At 40.7% G+C, this 15,411-nt stretch overlaps 1 protein-coding gene across 1 annotated transcript in view; it reads right to left on the bottom strand.

Moving 5' to 3' along the window:
• Positions 1-10,583: 10,583 nt before the first annotated feature.
• chd7 (chromodomain helicase DNA binding protein 7) overlaps positions 10,584-15,411 on the bottom strand; it is a 74,085-nt gene continuing 69,257 nt past the window's right edge. Inside the window, exons 35-38 of the mRNA XM_056235512.1 lie at positions 15,189-15,386; positions 14,936-15,076; positions 14,739-14,843; positions 10,584-12,684 (exon numbers count right to left, since the gene is read on the bottom strand). Of these exons, the coding sequence (XP_056091487.1) occupies positions 11,635-12,684; positions 14,739-14,843; positions 14,936-15,076; positions 15,189-15,386 (1,494 nt within the window). The 3' untranslated portion in view covers positions 10,584-11,634. The remainder of the gene's footprint in view (positions 12,685-14,738; positions 14,844-14,935; positions 15,077-15,188; positions 15,387-15,411) is intronic.

Raw genomic sequence — 15,411 nt, forward strand, 5'->3', positions numbered from 1 at the left:
CACATATGCTTAACTATGCTGTTAATCTCTCAGTCATGCATGCCTGGCCAGTGGGGTGAGGTCGATAGTTCAAAGGGGCGCAATGGCATCTGTTAAAAAATCTGATGTGTCAGTGAAAAGCGTACAGCTCAGGGTGGAAGAGGGTGTGCTGGAAAAACATGCAGTGCTTGTTACAAGCTATATAAAATAATAAATATTATGAATATGACTAGCAGACAGTCTCCTGGGGGAACGTTTCAGGGCCATTGAAGAGGGGAAGATTTAGGATTTTAAATATCAATATCTGGAAAATTGCCATTCTGTAATATATATTTCCACCATACTAATGTACACAATTTATTCACTAGTCTAATTTGTATATTGGTGAACTACAGTAAAAAAAAGTTTTCTAGGAATTCAGATGGCCCTCAAGGTTTTCAAATGACAACTTCTGATTATTCATTTTATAGATAACAATGACAATTTGAAATTTAGAAAAGATGGTTATGTGGAAAATGTAAGTCAGAAATTTGTCCCATCAAAAATGTCAACAGACGATAGCAAATAACAACATTGGAAATTAGATAGTTTGACACGATAGACCAGAGAGAGAGAGAGGATCTAAATAAAGGCACTGACATATCCCAAATAAATCAAAAGATTTGACCGGATTTGAACATTGCACAAAACAATTGAAACATTCTTCAAAATAAATTTTTTTGTGTTCCACATAAGACAGAAACTCAGACGGGTTTGAATGACATGAGGGTGAGTAGCCTAGGCTAAATAATGATAATATTGATTTAATTGCTTTAATTTACTGTATTGTTAAGTGCTTACAACAGTTACCATACACTTAATTTGACTTTTATCAGCCATTTATTTTTATTACATTTATAAAACAACGAGGTCTATATTACAAACAGAAATGTCCTTTCATTTGGTCCATATATGCACTACATTTGATTTCCAGCAGAGGTCCCTCCAACAACGACTCTCAATCTGACCGACCACGTGCTTGCTGTGGCTTGACTGAATGGGCTGCTTCATCTGACTTCATGTGTGTTTTCAGACATTTTTCTTGATCGTGGAAGAAAACCATCAGCCTGGCTTCATTCAGATATGCTAGCATGGAAAAATAACAAATATTAAAGAAAAGAGATAAACATACATAGCCTACATATTAACTTGCAGCACACAGCCCTAAATGTCTGATTTGGACACCTTTTTTTTCTTGGTAGATGTGTGGTAGATCAGTTTTCGAAGTTAAATTTGATGTTTATATCATGTAATGCCAAGTCTTGCCTCCTGTTGTTTGTGATCTACTCACATTGATGTCCAAAACCCTGAACTTGAAAGCCTGAACTTAGAGGGTATCATAAATTAAATTGTCTCTTTGCCTTGAGTTGATTCTATTAATGAATTCTCTTATAGTGGCCCTATAAGAAATAAGATTACAGAATCATTTTAGACATTTACATTTATATCAAAATGTATCATACATCAAGCTTTTGCCATTGTAATTTCTGTGGTTTTTAAATGTCACTTCTCGTCTTCTTTTACATTGTGAGGCTTCACGGCTTGTCATTTCGAGCATGTTTATCTCAAACAGAGATGCATCCCTGTCAGATCCACACTTGATCTGCTGAGGAGCGCTGTGGTATTAGTGCAGAGCCGTGAACTTCTCTGTGTCCATGACGCATCCCCTCCTCCATTAGCCATCAGGACGTGGGGACTGTGATTGGGAGGGGGCCCGGTGTGGGGGGAGGAGCTCTTTTGTCCTGAGCGGCGTTGTGGCTAATCTAAAGACCTGTGATGGACGCCTCTCTGGCTGGACTCCACCCCTGAGAGGAGCAGGGGGGATGGGAGATCGCGTGAGAGGGCAAGGGGGGAGGGGTGGAAGGAGGAGGAGGAGAAGGCGAAGGCTGGAGGAGGGGGGAAGGTCATTAGTCAGCATGGCGAAAAGGAGAACAGCAGGACACAGTGCCACACATTGCAGCCCCACCACCTCCTGCATTGTCCTTCCTTACAGGCCAAATGACTGCTGGAGTTAAGTTTCTAATCTCTCTTGGGGGGGTTGGAGCGCCTCTTTTTTCATGGTAATCAAGAGTTTTGGGCAGGTAAAGTATGTAACACATGTAAATGAATGAATCCTTCACCAGAGGAGGGGATAGGAAGGTTTGTTTTAAGATTAGGATTGTGTCTGGCCAATTATATGTATTGGGACCCTTTGACCTGCGCTTCTATCTTTAGATATCTATAGGCCACCCCTGTGTGGCGACTGTGAAGAGAAAATGTAATATTTTTGCACCCAGCTCCATCAAAAGTGACCTTTACTGCTCAGCATGGCACCACAGCAACAGACACCTGCTGTTCCAGTCCTCGAAAGCCATCAAACCACATGTCTCTCACAGCAGACACTCCTAAGAACTTTCTTTTGTGATTTAAAAAGATATTTGACTGCCATGGTTGTTTTACAAAAAGCAGTGAGAAGATAAACGTAAACTTGATGTGGCATCTTCTGCAGAAGTGCTGGCTAGTGATCGGATGTTGATTCTTAACCGTCTCAGAAGAGCGTCTATGTGCAGGCGGCCGGCAGCCAGAACTCAAGGCACAGACACGGTCCAGACTCGCGGCTGGGTTTGTGTGCCACGCTGATAAGAGATGCAGCTGGAGGGGAACCAGCCTCACTTGGTCAAAAGACAGCGGAAGAAGACGCCAGAACACAGATGAATGGGGTCAAATGAAAAGTAGAAGACAACAAAAAACTACACTAAGATTTTTTTTATTTTAAGAGTAACATTACAAAGTGTGTAGCGAGGTTCTCAACTGGTTTTGCTTCAGGGACCATATTTTAGGCTACTTTGGCAAAAACAGTTTATTGTATGAAAATAAACCAATAAGGCCTTTAAATTGAATCACAGAGATGTATTAATATAAAGGCTGGGTAAAAATATTGATTTCTTGATTTTAATTTATTCTCATTTTTATGAACCGATATCGATTTTTAAATCCCAAGAATCGATCTTTTATTCTATGCTGTATTTTGGTTGATGAATTAACATAACATTGTAGCATGCCTCTCATCCAATAACTCACAATAAGATTTGTGCTTTGTTACTTTTGATATGAAACAAAGTCTCAGATTTCAATTTCTGTCCATATTATAACGATATTCAAACAACAAATACCGTTTTTGCACTCCTTGTGGTGTGACAGATCACTGTTACCGCCTCAGATAAAGCGAAGCAGCAGTGCGAAGCGATCATCAAACATGTATGACTTTTGTTCATCTTTGGAACATAAAAGAAGCAATTTTTATGAAACCTGAGAGATTTCTGTTGGTTCAGACCACATTGGTTCTCATTGGTTTTGAGTTAAGTTCAAGTATATTTTGAAGTAGGCTATATATATATAGGCTATGTTATGTAGTAATACTATGAATGTTCTACTTTTTATACTAGGCTACTTGGGACTAAACTGGCCCACTTTTAGTGTGTTAACGTATATTTTTGAGTATTTTACTTTTTTAGTTTTATATTATCCTTATAGTTTGAGTGTTTGATTTGTAAACATTTCTTGAATTGTATCCTCTCGTCAGCTAATAAGCCTACTTCACCATACAAATCACATTGTTAGCACAAACCAAGTTTGTCTTCATTGCAAGTCAACCTGTATATAAAGGGAGTTTACCCCAAAAATTTGTCATCATTTGTTTACCCTCAACCCATAAAATGTTTGTTCATCTTCGAAACACAAATTAAGATATTTTAATGAAACCTGAGAGATTTCTGTTCCTCCATTAAAAGTCCATTCATCCAAAACACTGGCACTTCAAAACATTCATAAAGAGGCCGTAAAAGAAATCTGTTACACTTTACACATTACATGGTCTTAAATACATGCAACTGACCATAAACCAAACCCAAATCCTAACCCTAATCCTATTGTAAGTAGCCTATGTTGTAAATTAATATTACTCAGTACTAAAATGTATAATTACACTATAATAAGGACACCTTCAAATAAAGTGTAACCATGGTAATCCATATGAATCGAGAAGTTTAATCCAAGTCTTCTAAAGAGGCATGATCTCTTATATAAAATTTAATTTAGATCTTTATACACATAATTATAAACATTGATCAGCGCGCATAAAATATGGTAAACAGAAGCTCATCTGGACACAAACTTCATTGGTTCTCACGTGTCAAAACCAATGAGAACAAATGTGGTCTGAACCAACAGAAATCTCTCAGGTTTCATACAAATTGCTTCTTTTATGTTCCAAAGATGAACAAAAGTCATACATGTTTGGCACAACATGAGGGCGAGTAAATGATGAGTTTTCATTTTAGTGCCAATATACCTTTAATCTAGCCTGTGTCATATTTTGTAGTTAAAAAAAAAAAAATAGATTTTAAGGATGAGGGTTTATGTAAAGTTTGATATCAGCATTACATTTCTAAGTATGTTTCTATCCTCATTATTCTGATTATAGATTCATTTTATTATTAGCCTTTAGCATTGTTGCTGTCTGCAGCCGTATCAGAACAGACAACCCACAAAAAACACTGACTTTTAGGGTCTTGTTTACTGGTCAGACACTTTCATCTAATAACAGGACGATTTAAGACTGAATCACACTGAGACTTGAGTAACATAAATGTCTCTCAGAGATGAGAAACTGCCATGTGTTAAGTTATGCATTTCTCTCTTCCACCCCCGCCCCATATCAGCAGAAGTTGGGCAAAACATTCAGCAGCAAATCTTCCTGGGCGAACAGGGCATAATGAGGTTGTTTGTGTAGCGCAGGAGCGTTTAATTTCACAGTGAAATACAGCCCGTCTCTGGGGCCTCACAGCTCACAGACACTGCATGGCTTTGGGCAATATGGCATCTGATGAGTCATACCTGTGCTGAATAATCAGTCTTCATCTCAACTGTGTGACAAGCACAGACCAGCAAGCAAAATCAGGAGACCTCCAAGTATGTTTGTGGACATGAAGGTCATCTTCTGTTTTTACATATAAACTTAAAGGATTTTCACCCATAGTTTACCAAAAAAATGAGAACTGTGTCATCATTTACTCACACTCATGTTGATAAAATAATGTTAAACAGGATGTTCATGCTGCTCATTTACAAACAATGAAAGTGAATGACATTATAGAAGTAGGCACACAAAAACCAATGAAATCTTTGACATTTTGACGTGATCCCGGACCCATATTTGAATATACATGAACGGAGGCTAAATACGATTAGAGAGCTGCAGAGGATTCTCAATGAATAACGACTTAAAATTTAGACTAAGTTCACGGAAGACTTCAAACATAGTGTATAATATGCACTACTTTCATGGTGCTTTTGGTCATTTTTGGAGCTTGATATTTAGTCACCATTAACTTTCATTGCATGGAAAGGAGCCTCTTGAACATCCTGCTAAAACATTTTTTTTGTTTGTTTCTTGTAAAAAAGAGAAGAAATTCAAACAGGTTTTGAGGATGAGTAAATGACATATCCTTGGGAGGACTATTTAAAATATATTTCTATTTTTATATCCCTCGCTGTTTTCCACAAGAAGCTGTCAGTTGACATCTGTTTGCACTACTGAGTGAGAGCGTGAAAAAGTGTGCGCGCGCAGTTTGAGAAACAGGCCTGGCGAGCAGTCGGCATGACACTTATCACCCAGCCTGCGATTGATGCTCTGCCTCTCGCCCTCAATGTCACGCACGACACATCCGTCTCCGAGGGAAACAGGAGGTGTGAGAGCGTGTGACAGTTTTAAATCCCCTCAGCCGGGGAGAAGGACATCGACGCTGCATCTGATAGAGCTCGGCTGCGTCCCTCCCTCCCCCTACCTGTGTCACCGGCGCGGGATACTGTGATCAATCACGGCGAGGCACCAGGTCGTCAAGGCGACCGCAAAATCTCTCTTTATCGGAAAGCTGCAGAGACAGGCGGCCCGACCAACTCGGAAATGACATGTTTATTGGCTCAGAATAAGAATCAGCTGGCCAGAGCCTGACATTTGAAGAAAACAGTAGTTTTTGGCTCATTGACTGTGGGGGTGGGGGTGGGGGGGTGTGATGGATATGACGCTATAGGCCTATAAACCCATGCTTTTTGTGACACATCTCCTGGAATCCTGTAAGAGGAAACTGTAGGTCATCGGGATCAGATTCCTGTGCATTACTAAAACCCTGTAGGCTCTCCGCTGAATATTAAATCAGTTCAGCGGCTGGACAGAGCATGTAGCAAGAGTGAACAGATACAGGATCTCTGGCGCTAGATAAAGGTGCGCTGAAGCCCAGACTTGCAGACCTGTCACAATAGCTAATGAGCTCCTCTCATTAAGGGAGCGTCCACCAATTAGCTGATTATGTAATAGTAATTTTGATTAGTCGCACCTCAATGCCTCCGGTCATTTCTTCTGAGAGAACGGACCCGGAACGGACTTGCGTCCATGAATCAATCCTGGAACAATATAGTCAAAAATTTAGGCTAATCAATCTTCTGAAGTAAAAAAAAAGATACACTCAAGGGCTGAATCTGAAATCGCACCCTATAGCCTACCCTCAAATAGGGCCATTTGTAGTGGTGTCTGAAAAACCATAGTGAGCGATATTGAGTGCACTTATTCAATCCCACATTGCACTGCGAGTGTAGGCTATACAGCCGATGTACACTCAACGACTGTCCGAATTCACTCCCTCCTTTTCATTCACTCCTTCAAGTGAACAGTATTAGTGGATTAACGTAGGGAATAGTGAATGAGGGTTTAGGGGGCGATTTCGGATTCAGCCAAGGCCATTGCAAAACGGAAGTTCCGCCCCGTTCACTGTCTCTAGAGGCTTGTGGGCGTTCCTGCTGGCACATCGGGCCGTATCTTTAGAAAACGCTGTCACAAATGATGACTGCTCACTGCATTATATAATAACAACACAAACGATAAACTTATGAATCAAACTCACTAAGCTTATGTTTACACGACAACGATGTAGGCTACTAAAAACAGAGGTTTTTCCTTCGCGTTTTACCTGTACAGATGACAACGTTGTCAAAATGATCCCCATTTTCACAGATCCGCAAAAGTTCATTTTATAAAGAAAAATACCATGCACTCGTGTTCTGTCTTCCGGTTTGTATTTCCACAGCATGAAGGTAAGATCTTACGGATTTATGAATGAACCGTTCATTTTAAAATCTTCTCTAGGCCTACTGACATTTGATGACATCTGCTTCTTCTTCTCTATGATAACTTACAATTAGTAAATCCGTTTCACCAGCTAATTACTCAATCTATGGCAATGCCATAGAAATGTACAGAGCTACCACAAAAATACAAGTTCAAAGACAAAATACAAAAGATGGCTGCGCGCTTGTTTCTCTGGTGCATAAGGTCTATAAACAAGTAATGTGCTTGTGCACCACGTCAAAGTTTTCACATGGTTTTTAAATACTTGCACTTTGAAACCCGTTTTCAAAAGTTTGCGTTTTCAGACCCAAAACGCAGCCATCAATGAACGGGCCAAAACGCATAAAACGTTTTCCATTTTTAGTTAAAAACGGTGTTGTGTAAAAGGCCCATAAGACTGCTTACTATTTATTTTCCACTATTTATGCTCATTTGTATAAAGTTAAACTTTTCTGAATTTTTGACGGGCGACTCACGTCACTTGACGTCCACATTCTGTCGCTTCTGTCACCAGCCCTCCATTGAAAATGAATGGAATCATGGCTTTGTCGCTGGCAGTGTGAACAGGGCTTTAAAGAGCCAATCACTTTTTTGTTTACTTGTGAAGTAGGTGGACAAGCCTGGGGAAAAAAATATTTTTTGCTCTATAAAGTGATTACATTTGAGCAAAAAAAATTAAAAATAAATACACTCACCTAAAGGATTATTAGGAACACCATAATAATACTATGTTTTACCCCCTTTTGCCTTCAGAACTGCCTTAATTCTACGTGGCATTGATTCAACAGGGTGCTGAAAGAATTCTTTAGAAATGTTGGCCCATATTGATAGGATAGCATCTTGCAGTTGATGGAGATTTGTGGGATGCACATCCAGGGCACGAAGCTCCCGTTCCACCACATCCCAAAGATGCTCTATTGGGTTGAGATCTGGTGACTGTGGGGGCCATTTTAGTACAGTGAACTCATTGTCATGTTTAAGAAACCAATTTGAAATGATTCGAGCTTTGTGACATGGTGCATTATCCTGCTGGAAGTAGCCATCAGAGGATGGGTACATGGTGGCCATAAAGGGATGGACATGGTCAGAAACAATGCTCAGGTAGGCCGTGGCATTTAAACGATGCCCAATTGTCACTAAGGGGCCTAAACTGTGCCAAGAAAACATCCCCCACACCATAACACCACCACCACCAGCCTGCACAGTGGTAACAAGGCATGATGGATCCATGTTCTCATTCTGTTTACGCCAAATTCTGACTCTACCATCTGAATGTCTCAACAGAAATCGAGACCAGGCAACATTTTTCCAGTCTTCAACTGTCCAATTTTGGTGAGCTCTTGCAAATTGTAGCCTCTTTTTCCTATTTGTAGTGGAGATGAGTGGTACCCGTTGGGGTCTTCTGCTGTTGTAGCCCATCCGCCTCAAGGTTGTGCGTGTTGTGGCTTCACAAATGCTTTGCTGCATACCTCGGTTGTAACGAGTGGTTATTTCAGTCAAAGTTGCTCTTCTATCAGCTTGAATCAGTCGGCCCATTCTCCTCTGACCTCTAGCATCAACAAGGCATTTTCGCCCACAGGACTGCCGCATACTGGATGTTTTTCCCTTTTCACACCATTCTTTGTAAACCCTAGAAATGGTTGTGCGTGAAAATCCCAGTAACTGAGCAGATTGTGAAATACTCAGACCGGCCCGTCTGGCACCAACAACCATGCCATGCTCAAAATTGCTTAAATCACCTTTCTTTCCCATTCTGACATTCAGTTTGGCGTTCAGGAAATTGTCTTGACCAGGACCACACCCCTAAATGCATTGAAGCAACTGCCATGTGATTGGTGATTAGATAATTGCATTAATGAGAAATTGAACAGGTGTTCCTAATAATCCTTTAGGTGAGTGTATATATATATAGCTCAGAGGTTGAGAAAGACAATTTATGTGTTGGCAGATTTTATTTGTTGTTGACCTGTAATTTTGACAAACAGATAAAGCTGAGTTTGTTCTTTCCCCATTCAAGTAGTTAGGTGCTGTACATGCCCAGAAATAATTAACTTGTTTTTACAAATTTGACCAGTGAGTGGACTGTGCATAGTAAACATGGTTTGGTTTTTTTAAGCACGGATTCAAACAGTGATTCAAATGTGTAATAAAAGGAGTAGTTGACTCATTGAAAATTGTTAAACCAATACATATGGGTGATTTTCTGATATCACCTCATGAAGAGTTTTATCTTTTGGTGGTTCAGTGCCAAAAGTCTTCTTTTACAGTCTACAACTGCAGCAGCCAAGCATTCAGTTTGGTCTTCCCGATAAAGGGCCTCTCCCAAGGGAAAGCTGCCAGCTCTAATCCCAGCGCCCAGCATTAGTGAACTGTGCTGTGTTGCCATGTTTGACGCTCAGTGGCCAACCACAACCTGCCTCCTTGCCAATGACAGACTTCACACCCAGCAGTCAGTAGTTTGTGAAGGAGGCACGATGCCGGCGGTGACGAGCCCTCAGTGAGTGACTGCGCCATGTGTCAAGATGGCACATAATGACTAGGAACCACAGAAGATCTTTAATGCCACAAAACCGCCCTGACAACACAAGAATTCACTCTTCATTAAAAACAGGAAGCAAAGAAAATCTATTCAACAAACACAAGACCAGTCCACTGTTATTCACCTATAAAGGACAAGGGAAAACATTTCCCACATCCAAAAACTCTAACGTACATTAACACCTCAGGACTCCAATGGCAACAATAAAAGGCATCATTGACAACTCTGTGTATGAGCACCTCCTGTCCAAATCTCAAACTCCCGCCAAGAACTGCATGCTGGGTGCACACGAGACCTATGGATTTCACGAGCCACTTCATCGGAAAGTGCAATTATGAAAGATGTCTGTCGAGAGAGGGGGGAAAAAGCCTTGTTCCAGGCGTTAGGCTCATAATGGCTGGCTACTGGAGCGGACAGAGAGCCCCTGCCATGTCCTCCCGTCCTGTCGGAGCGCATTATGTCAACCGCTCCACAGGACTGATGGTGTTTATGATGGCTAGAGTAAACAGGCCTGTCGGAACCTCTTTCCCCGGCAACCAGGTCATGCAGCGCTACTGTATGAGGCATCTAGTGCAGAATCATTCAAGTTCAGAATTTAAATTCTTTAAAAATTTAAATAACTAAAAATGTGCTCTTTAATGTCTGTAACAAGTACTTTGCACCTAAAATTCAACATTGCTATAGCATTAAACATTTGGTGCTATTAAATGATTAAAAACCTTTACAATTAATTCAAATTAATCTAATTTAACAGATCAAACGTGTGAATGTAAAGGAAATTAATTTATTCTGTTAGATAATATAAAAGGTTAGTTGTTAACAGAGGATGCAGTTTGACATCCCCACAGAGCTACACAAACAGCGTTTTGGTTTCCTAGGCGAATATTGTGAGTCACTTTTATTAAAAGCATCATTACTACAGTTGGCAGCAATTTACAGTTCATCATACATGGTTTAAAAAAAAACAAAAAACAAAAGAAAAACTCACAAAAAAAAAACAAAAAAACATGTACAACATTTATGTCTGTAAACTTCAAGGCTAGTTAGAATTGAGGTAATGCTGTTCAGCTTTGTGGCTAAAGTAACAAAAGTCCATTCAAATAGATAAAGGTACCTGATTTTATTCTTACACCAGTGCATTAACATGGATACAATGAGACAATTTGACTGCAGTAATTTATTTCATGTCACTTTTTCACACTTTCCGGTGTTTAGTCAAAAGAGTAAAATCGAACATTCAAAAGCTGCCTTCGTTATTGCTGTCTCCACAGGTCGAGAGGTCTCCTCACCTGTTTGGATTGTCAGTGTGAGAGACTGGGAACAGTCCAAGTGTAGGCTATGATATGTGAGAACTTCGCCCGCTCCTCTCAGCAGAACAGTACAACGAAAACCACGATTCTTCCTCAGCAGCGGAGAGTGTCTTAATGCCGTTAAATTGTACACCACTGAACATTATGAGATGCTACTCATTGTTACAATATCAACAGTAGAGTAAGAGAGAAAAAAGACAAACCAAAATAATATTAAAATAAAGAGAGAGCAGCATAGCACTATCGGAACGATTAATTCCTATAATATTTCAGGAAATTTCCATCTCATCTAGAAGGCACCCACACAGTGCCAAAGACTTCAAAAAAACAAAACAACCAAAAACACAAAAAGAAAAATACATGGGGGGAAAAAACACCCTTTTGACATCCGCACAAATCTATGTCTGTTCGCATCATCCCTGGCTACGCTAATGGTTACAGAGACAGCTTATTTGCTTTACTCTTAACGTTACCTGTCAACAAAAACCAAACAACCAAAGTGTTTTGGATATTGAGTTGGCATGTAAACATCTGGACTAACCATCCTGTCAGAGTTCAGTGCGTCTCCTCAGCCCTGGGGAAATGTTAGAAGGCCTGATTCAGTTTCAGTCACTTTTGTCATCCTCATCAGCAGGTTCGTCATCGTCCTCATCATCATCATCATCATCATCGTCGTCGTCGTCCTCGTCCATTCCACCCTCCATGGAGTCCATTTCCTCGACTGTCCCTGCCAGGTCATCATCTAGTACTGATGAATCAGCAGTCTTGTTCTGGCTCTCCTCTGAGTCACTGTCTTCAAGTGTGTTGTCAGCAGTTTCAACATCAGCCGCAGAGGCGTTCTGGTCCTGATTTGTGCTGGGCCCTTTGGCGGACTCCTTGTCCTCACCGGCAGCCCCCAAGGCCCCAGACACAGCACTCTGGAGGTCAGCAAGAGAAGCTTGGGGGAAGCCTGGCAGGCCCAGGCCGCCAAGGCTGGCGGGTAAAAACATGGATGGGTAGAAAAGGCCTGGGGCCATGGTGGACAGCAAGAAAGGGTTGAAGGCCAGCGGGCTAGTAGACATGCCGGCAGCAGCGGCCGCAGCAGCAGCAGCATTCAGCGAAGCAGCGTCACTGGTAGCCTCGGCAGACTCTGTTTCAGTCAGTTTCTCTGCTTTTTCCTTCTCATCTCCTTCCTCCTTGGTCTCCTCGTCCGTCTTCAGGTTGGGAATCTCCTCAGATTCGGCCTGTTCTGTACCAGACGCACCGTTGGTTGCAGTCGCAGCTGCAGCCAGACTTCCTCCGAACAGACCCCCTAGACTGAACATGTTGGGGAGGCCGCCCATACCAGGAAGCATGAGAGGCAGCATGGCCGCGGCGTGCTTGCCGTCCGCTCCCCCTCCAAGAGCAGCGGGAAAGCCCATGAGGCCAGCTGCCAGCTGAAGGCTCTGGAGGTTCTGCAGGCCCTGTAGACTGGTCAGGTCCATACTGCCAAACAGTCCATTCATCAGCAAAGGATTAACACCAGATGTTGAAGCCGCTGCTGCGGCCGCTGCCTGCGCTGCTGCCGTCGCCTTGGCGATTTCAGATTTGGGACGTCTGCCTCTGCGGCGCACGCCCTCCTCTCTGACCACCGGCCCAGTCAGGAGTCGGTCAAACATGGACTCTGGGAGAAAGCCCTGGGAACAAAAAAATTAAATATTATATAATTAAGGTATTAAACAGTTTGAGGTTATTAAGATTGTTTTACACATTAAAAACACAGCAATATTGAGAAATATTATTTAAAATACCTTTTAAAATGTATTCATATAGAAAAGTTAATATATTCTTTATTTTTAGCCGCCATTACTCCAGTCTTCAGTGTCACATGATCCTTCAGAAATCACTCTAACCATCAGAAAATCTTTCTAATATGCTGATTTGGTTCTCAAGAAACATTTGTATATTTTATTTATATACACACACAAATACACACAGTGCCTAGAATAAGTGAACACACCCATGCTAAAGTTGACTAAAAAGAGGAACAAAAAAATCTTTTTTGGGAAATTAATGAGGAATAATAAAGATAATAATGAAGATAAATGAGGAAAACTCCAACCTTTAAGGACACCAATTTTCTTTGTGAATGAATAATGTATCGTAAATAAATGTTCTTCCTTAAAATACAGGGTGCATAAGTCAGGACACCCCTATGTTTAATTCCCATAGAGGCAGGCAGATTTTTATTTTTAAAGGCCGGTTATTTCATGGATCCAGGATAATATGCATCCTGATAAAGTTCCCTTGGCCTTTGGAATTAAAATAGCCCCACATCATCACATACCCTTCACCATACCTAGAGATTGGCATGGGGTACTTTCCATAAGATCATCTCTCAATGCAAATTAAGCCAGCTATTAGGCTAACTGAAATAAAACCATGCCAATCTCTAGGTATGGTGAAGGGTATGTGATGATGTGGGGCTATTTTAATTCCAAAGGCCAAGGGAACTTTATCAGGATGCATAGTATCCTGGATCCATGAAATAACTGGCCTTTAAAAATAAAAACCTGTGTACTGTCTGTGTATATATATATATATATATATATATATATATATATATATATATATATATATATATATATATATATATATATATATATATATATATATATATATATATATATATACATATAAAAACAGTTGTGCTGCTTAAAGGAGAACTCCGGCGCAAAATGAACCTTTGGTCTAATTACACATTGTTACCTAGTCAACCGTTATCTGAGATTTGTTTTCATGATTATCGAATGTAAATAGTTTTATCTCTAAAAACAGTTTAGCCTATAAAGCTAGTATAACGCTAGTATATTGGGCATAGTGTAATGACAAATAAAAATCGCTTGTTAATACCACTAACAAGGCTGAAAATAGCCCCACACTAACACGGTAGCATAATGAGGGTCCCTACCTTCAAACCGAAGCATTGAGAACTTTGTCAGTGTCCAGACAGTTTAATAAGAAGATATTTTAAACATACAGTCAACTTCGCGTATACAGGCAGAAGCCATCTTTGAAATACAGTCTTTACCAGTCGATCTACGAACGCCGATCCAAGTGCGCTGGTGAGAATGTGAACGAGCAATAAGTTGTGATAAGGTGAGCGCGAACAGCAGGCTTGGATCGGCGTTCGTAGATCGACTGGTAAAGACTATTTCAAAGATGGCTTCTGCCTGTATACGCGAAGTTGACTGTACGTATAAAATATCTTCTTATTAAACTGTCTGGACACTGACAAAGTTCTCAATGCTTCGGTTTGAAGGTAGGGACCCTCATTATGCTACCGTGTTAGTGTGGGGCTATTTTCAGCCTTGTTAGTGGTATTAACAAGCGATTTTTATTTGTCATTACACTATGCCCAATATACTAGCGTTATACTAGCTTTATAGGCTAAACTGTTTTTAGAGATAAAACTATTTACATTCGATAATCATGAAAACAAATCTCAGATAACGGTTGACTAGGTAACAATGTGTAATTAGACCAAAGGTTCATTTTGCGCCGGAGTTCTCCTTTAATATTTGTGAAAACGAATATTTTTTTCCAGGATTCTTTGATGAATATGAAGTTTCAAAAAACAGCATTTATTTGAAATGGATATCTTTTGTAACATGTCTTTACTGTCACTTTTGTTCAATTTGATGCATCCTTGCTGAATAAAAGTATCAATTTAGATCAAATCAAGACTCACCGATTGCTTCACAATATCTGTCCAGTCTGGGGCGATGGCAAATTCTGGATTTTCAATCAGCCAGCGTGGTAAATCCTTCATTGGAGGGGCCATGGCTCCTCCCATCTGTAGTCATACAAGTTATAAATGTTGCAGCAAGTGTAAAGTACATTTTGGGGGAAAATAAAATGGATTCATTTCTAAAAATGAATACTTGCCTTTCTTCCATTTCTAATGTTAACAACGGGGACTCTCTCCTCTCCGGTCAGCGTGTTAATGTCAATCTTGTTGGGATTGCGGCATCTGTGTCTTTTCTGTTTGGGCTTGGCGAACTGGGAGAGGAGGTGGTCCTCATTCTTCTGAAAAATAAAAACATGAGAACTCTAAGATAAACAGCATACCACACAGGACATTCCTACATCAGCCAACAGAATGTTTTTTTTTTGGGTGGGCACAAAGAATTGCACTTACTGGTACGTATCCAGGCACATCCATAGTGTAGGTGGGATGCTGTCTCAGCCATTCCCGTAGGTCCTTAGTGCTGGGACCATCTTCTCCTTGAAGATGGCTTCCCTCTTCTAGGCCTTCACCAGGGGCTTTCTGTGCAGGAGATGACATGGGTCTGTGTGTCCGCCCATCTACAAAAGCTTTGGTCCCATCGGAATTTTCCTGTAGAAAAAAACGTGTCAATGTG

This window comes from Rhinichthys klamathensis, unplaced genomic scaffold (genome assembly GCF_029890125.1).
Source record: "Rhinichthys klamathensis goyatoka isolate OS25496 unplaced genomic scaffold, OSU_Roscu_1.1 h1tg000422l_1, whole genome shotgun sequence".
In the NCBI taxonomy this organism is placed as follows: domain Eukaryota; kingdom Metazoa; phylum Chordata; class Actinopteri; order Cypriniformes; family Leuciscidae; genus Rhinichthys; species Rhinichthys klamathensis.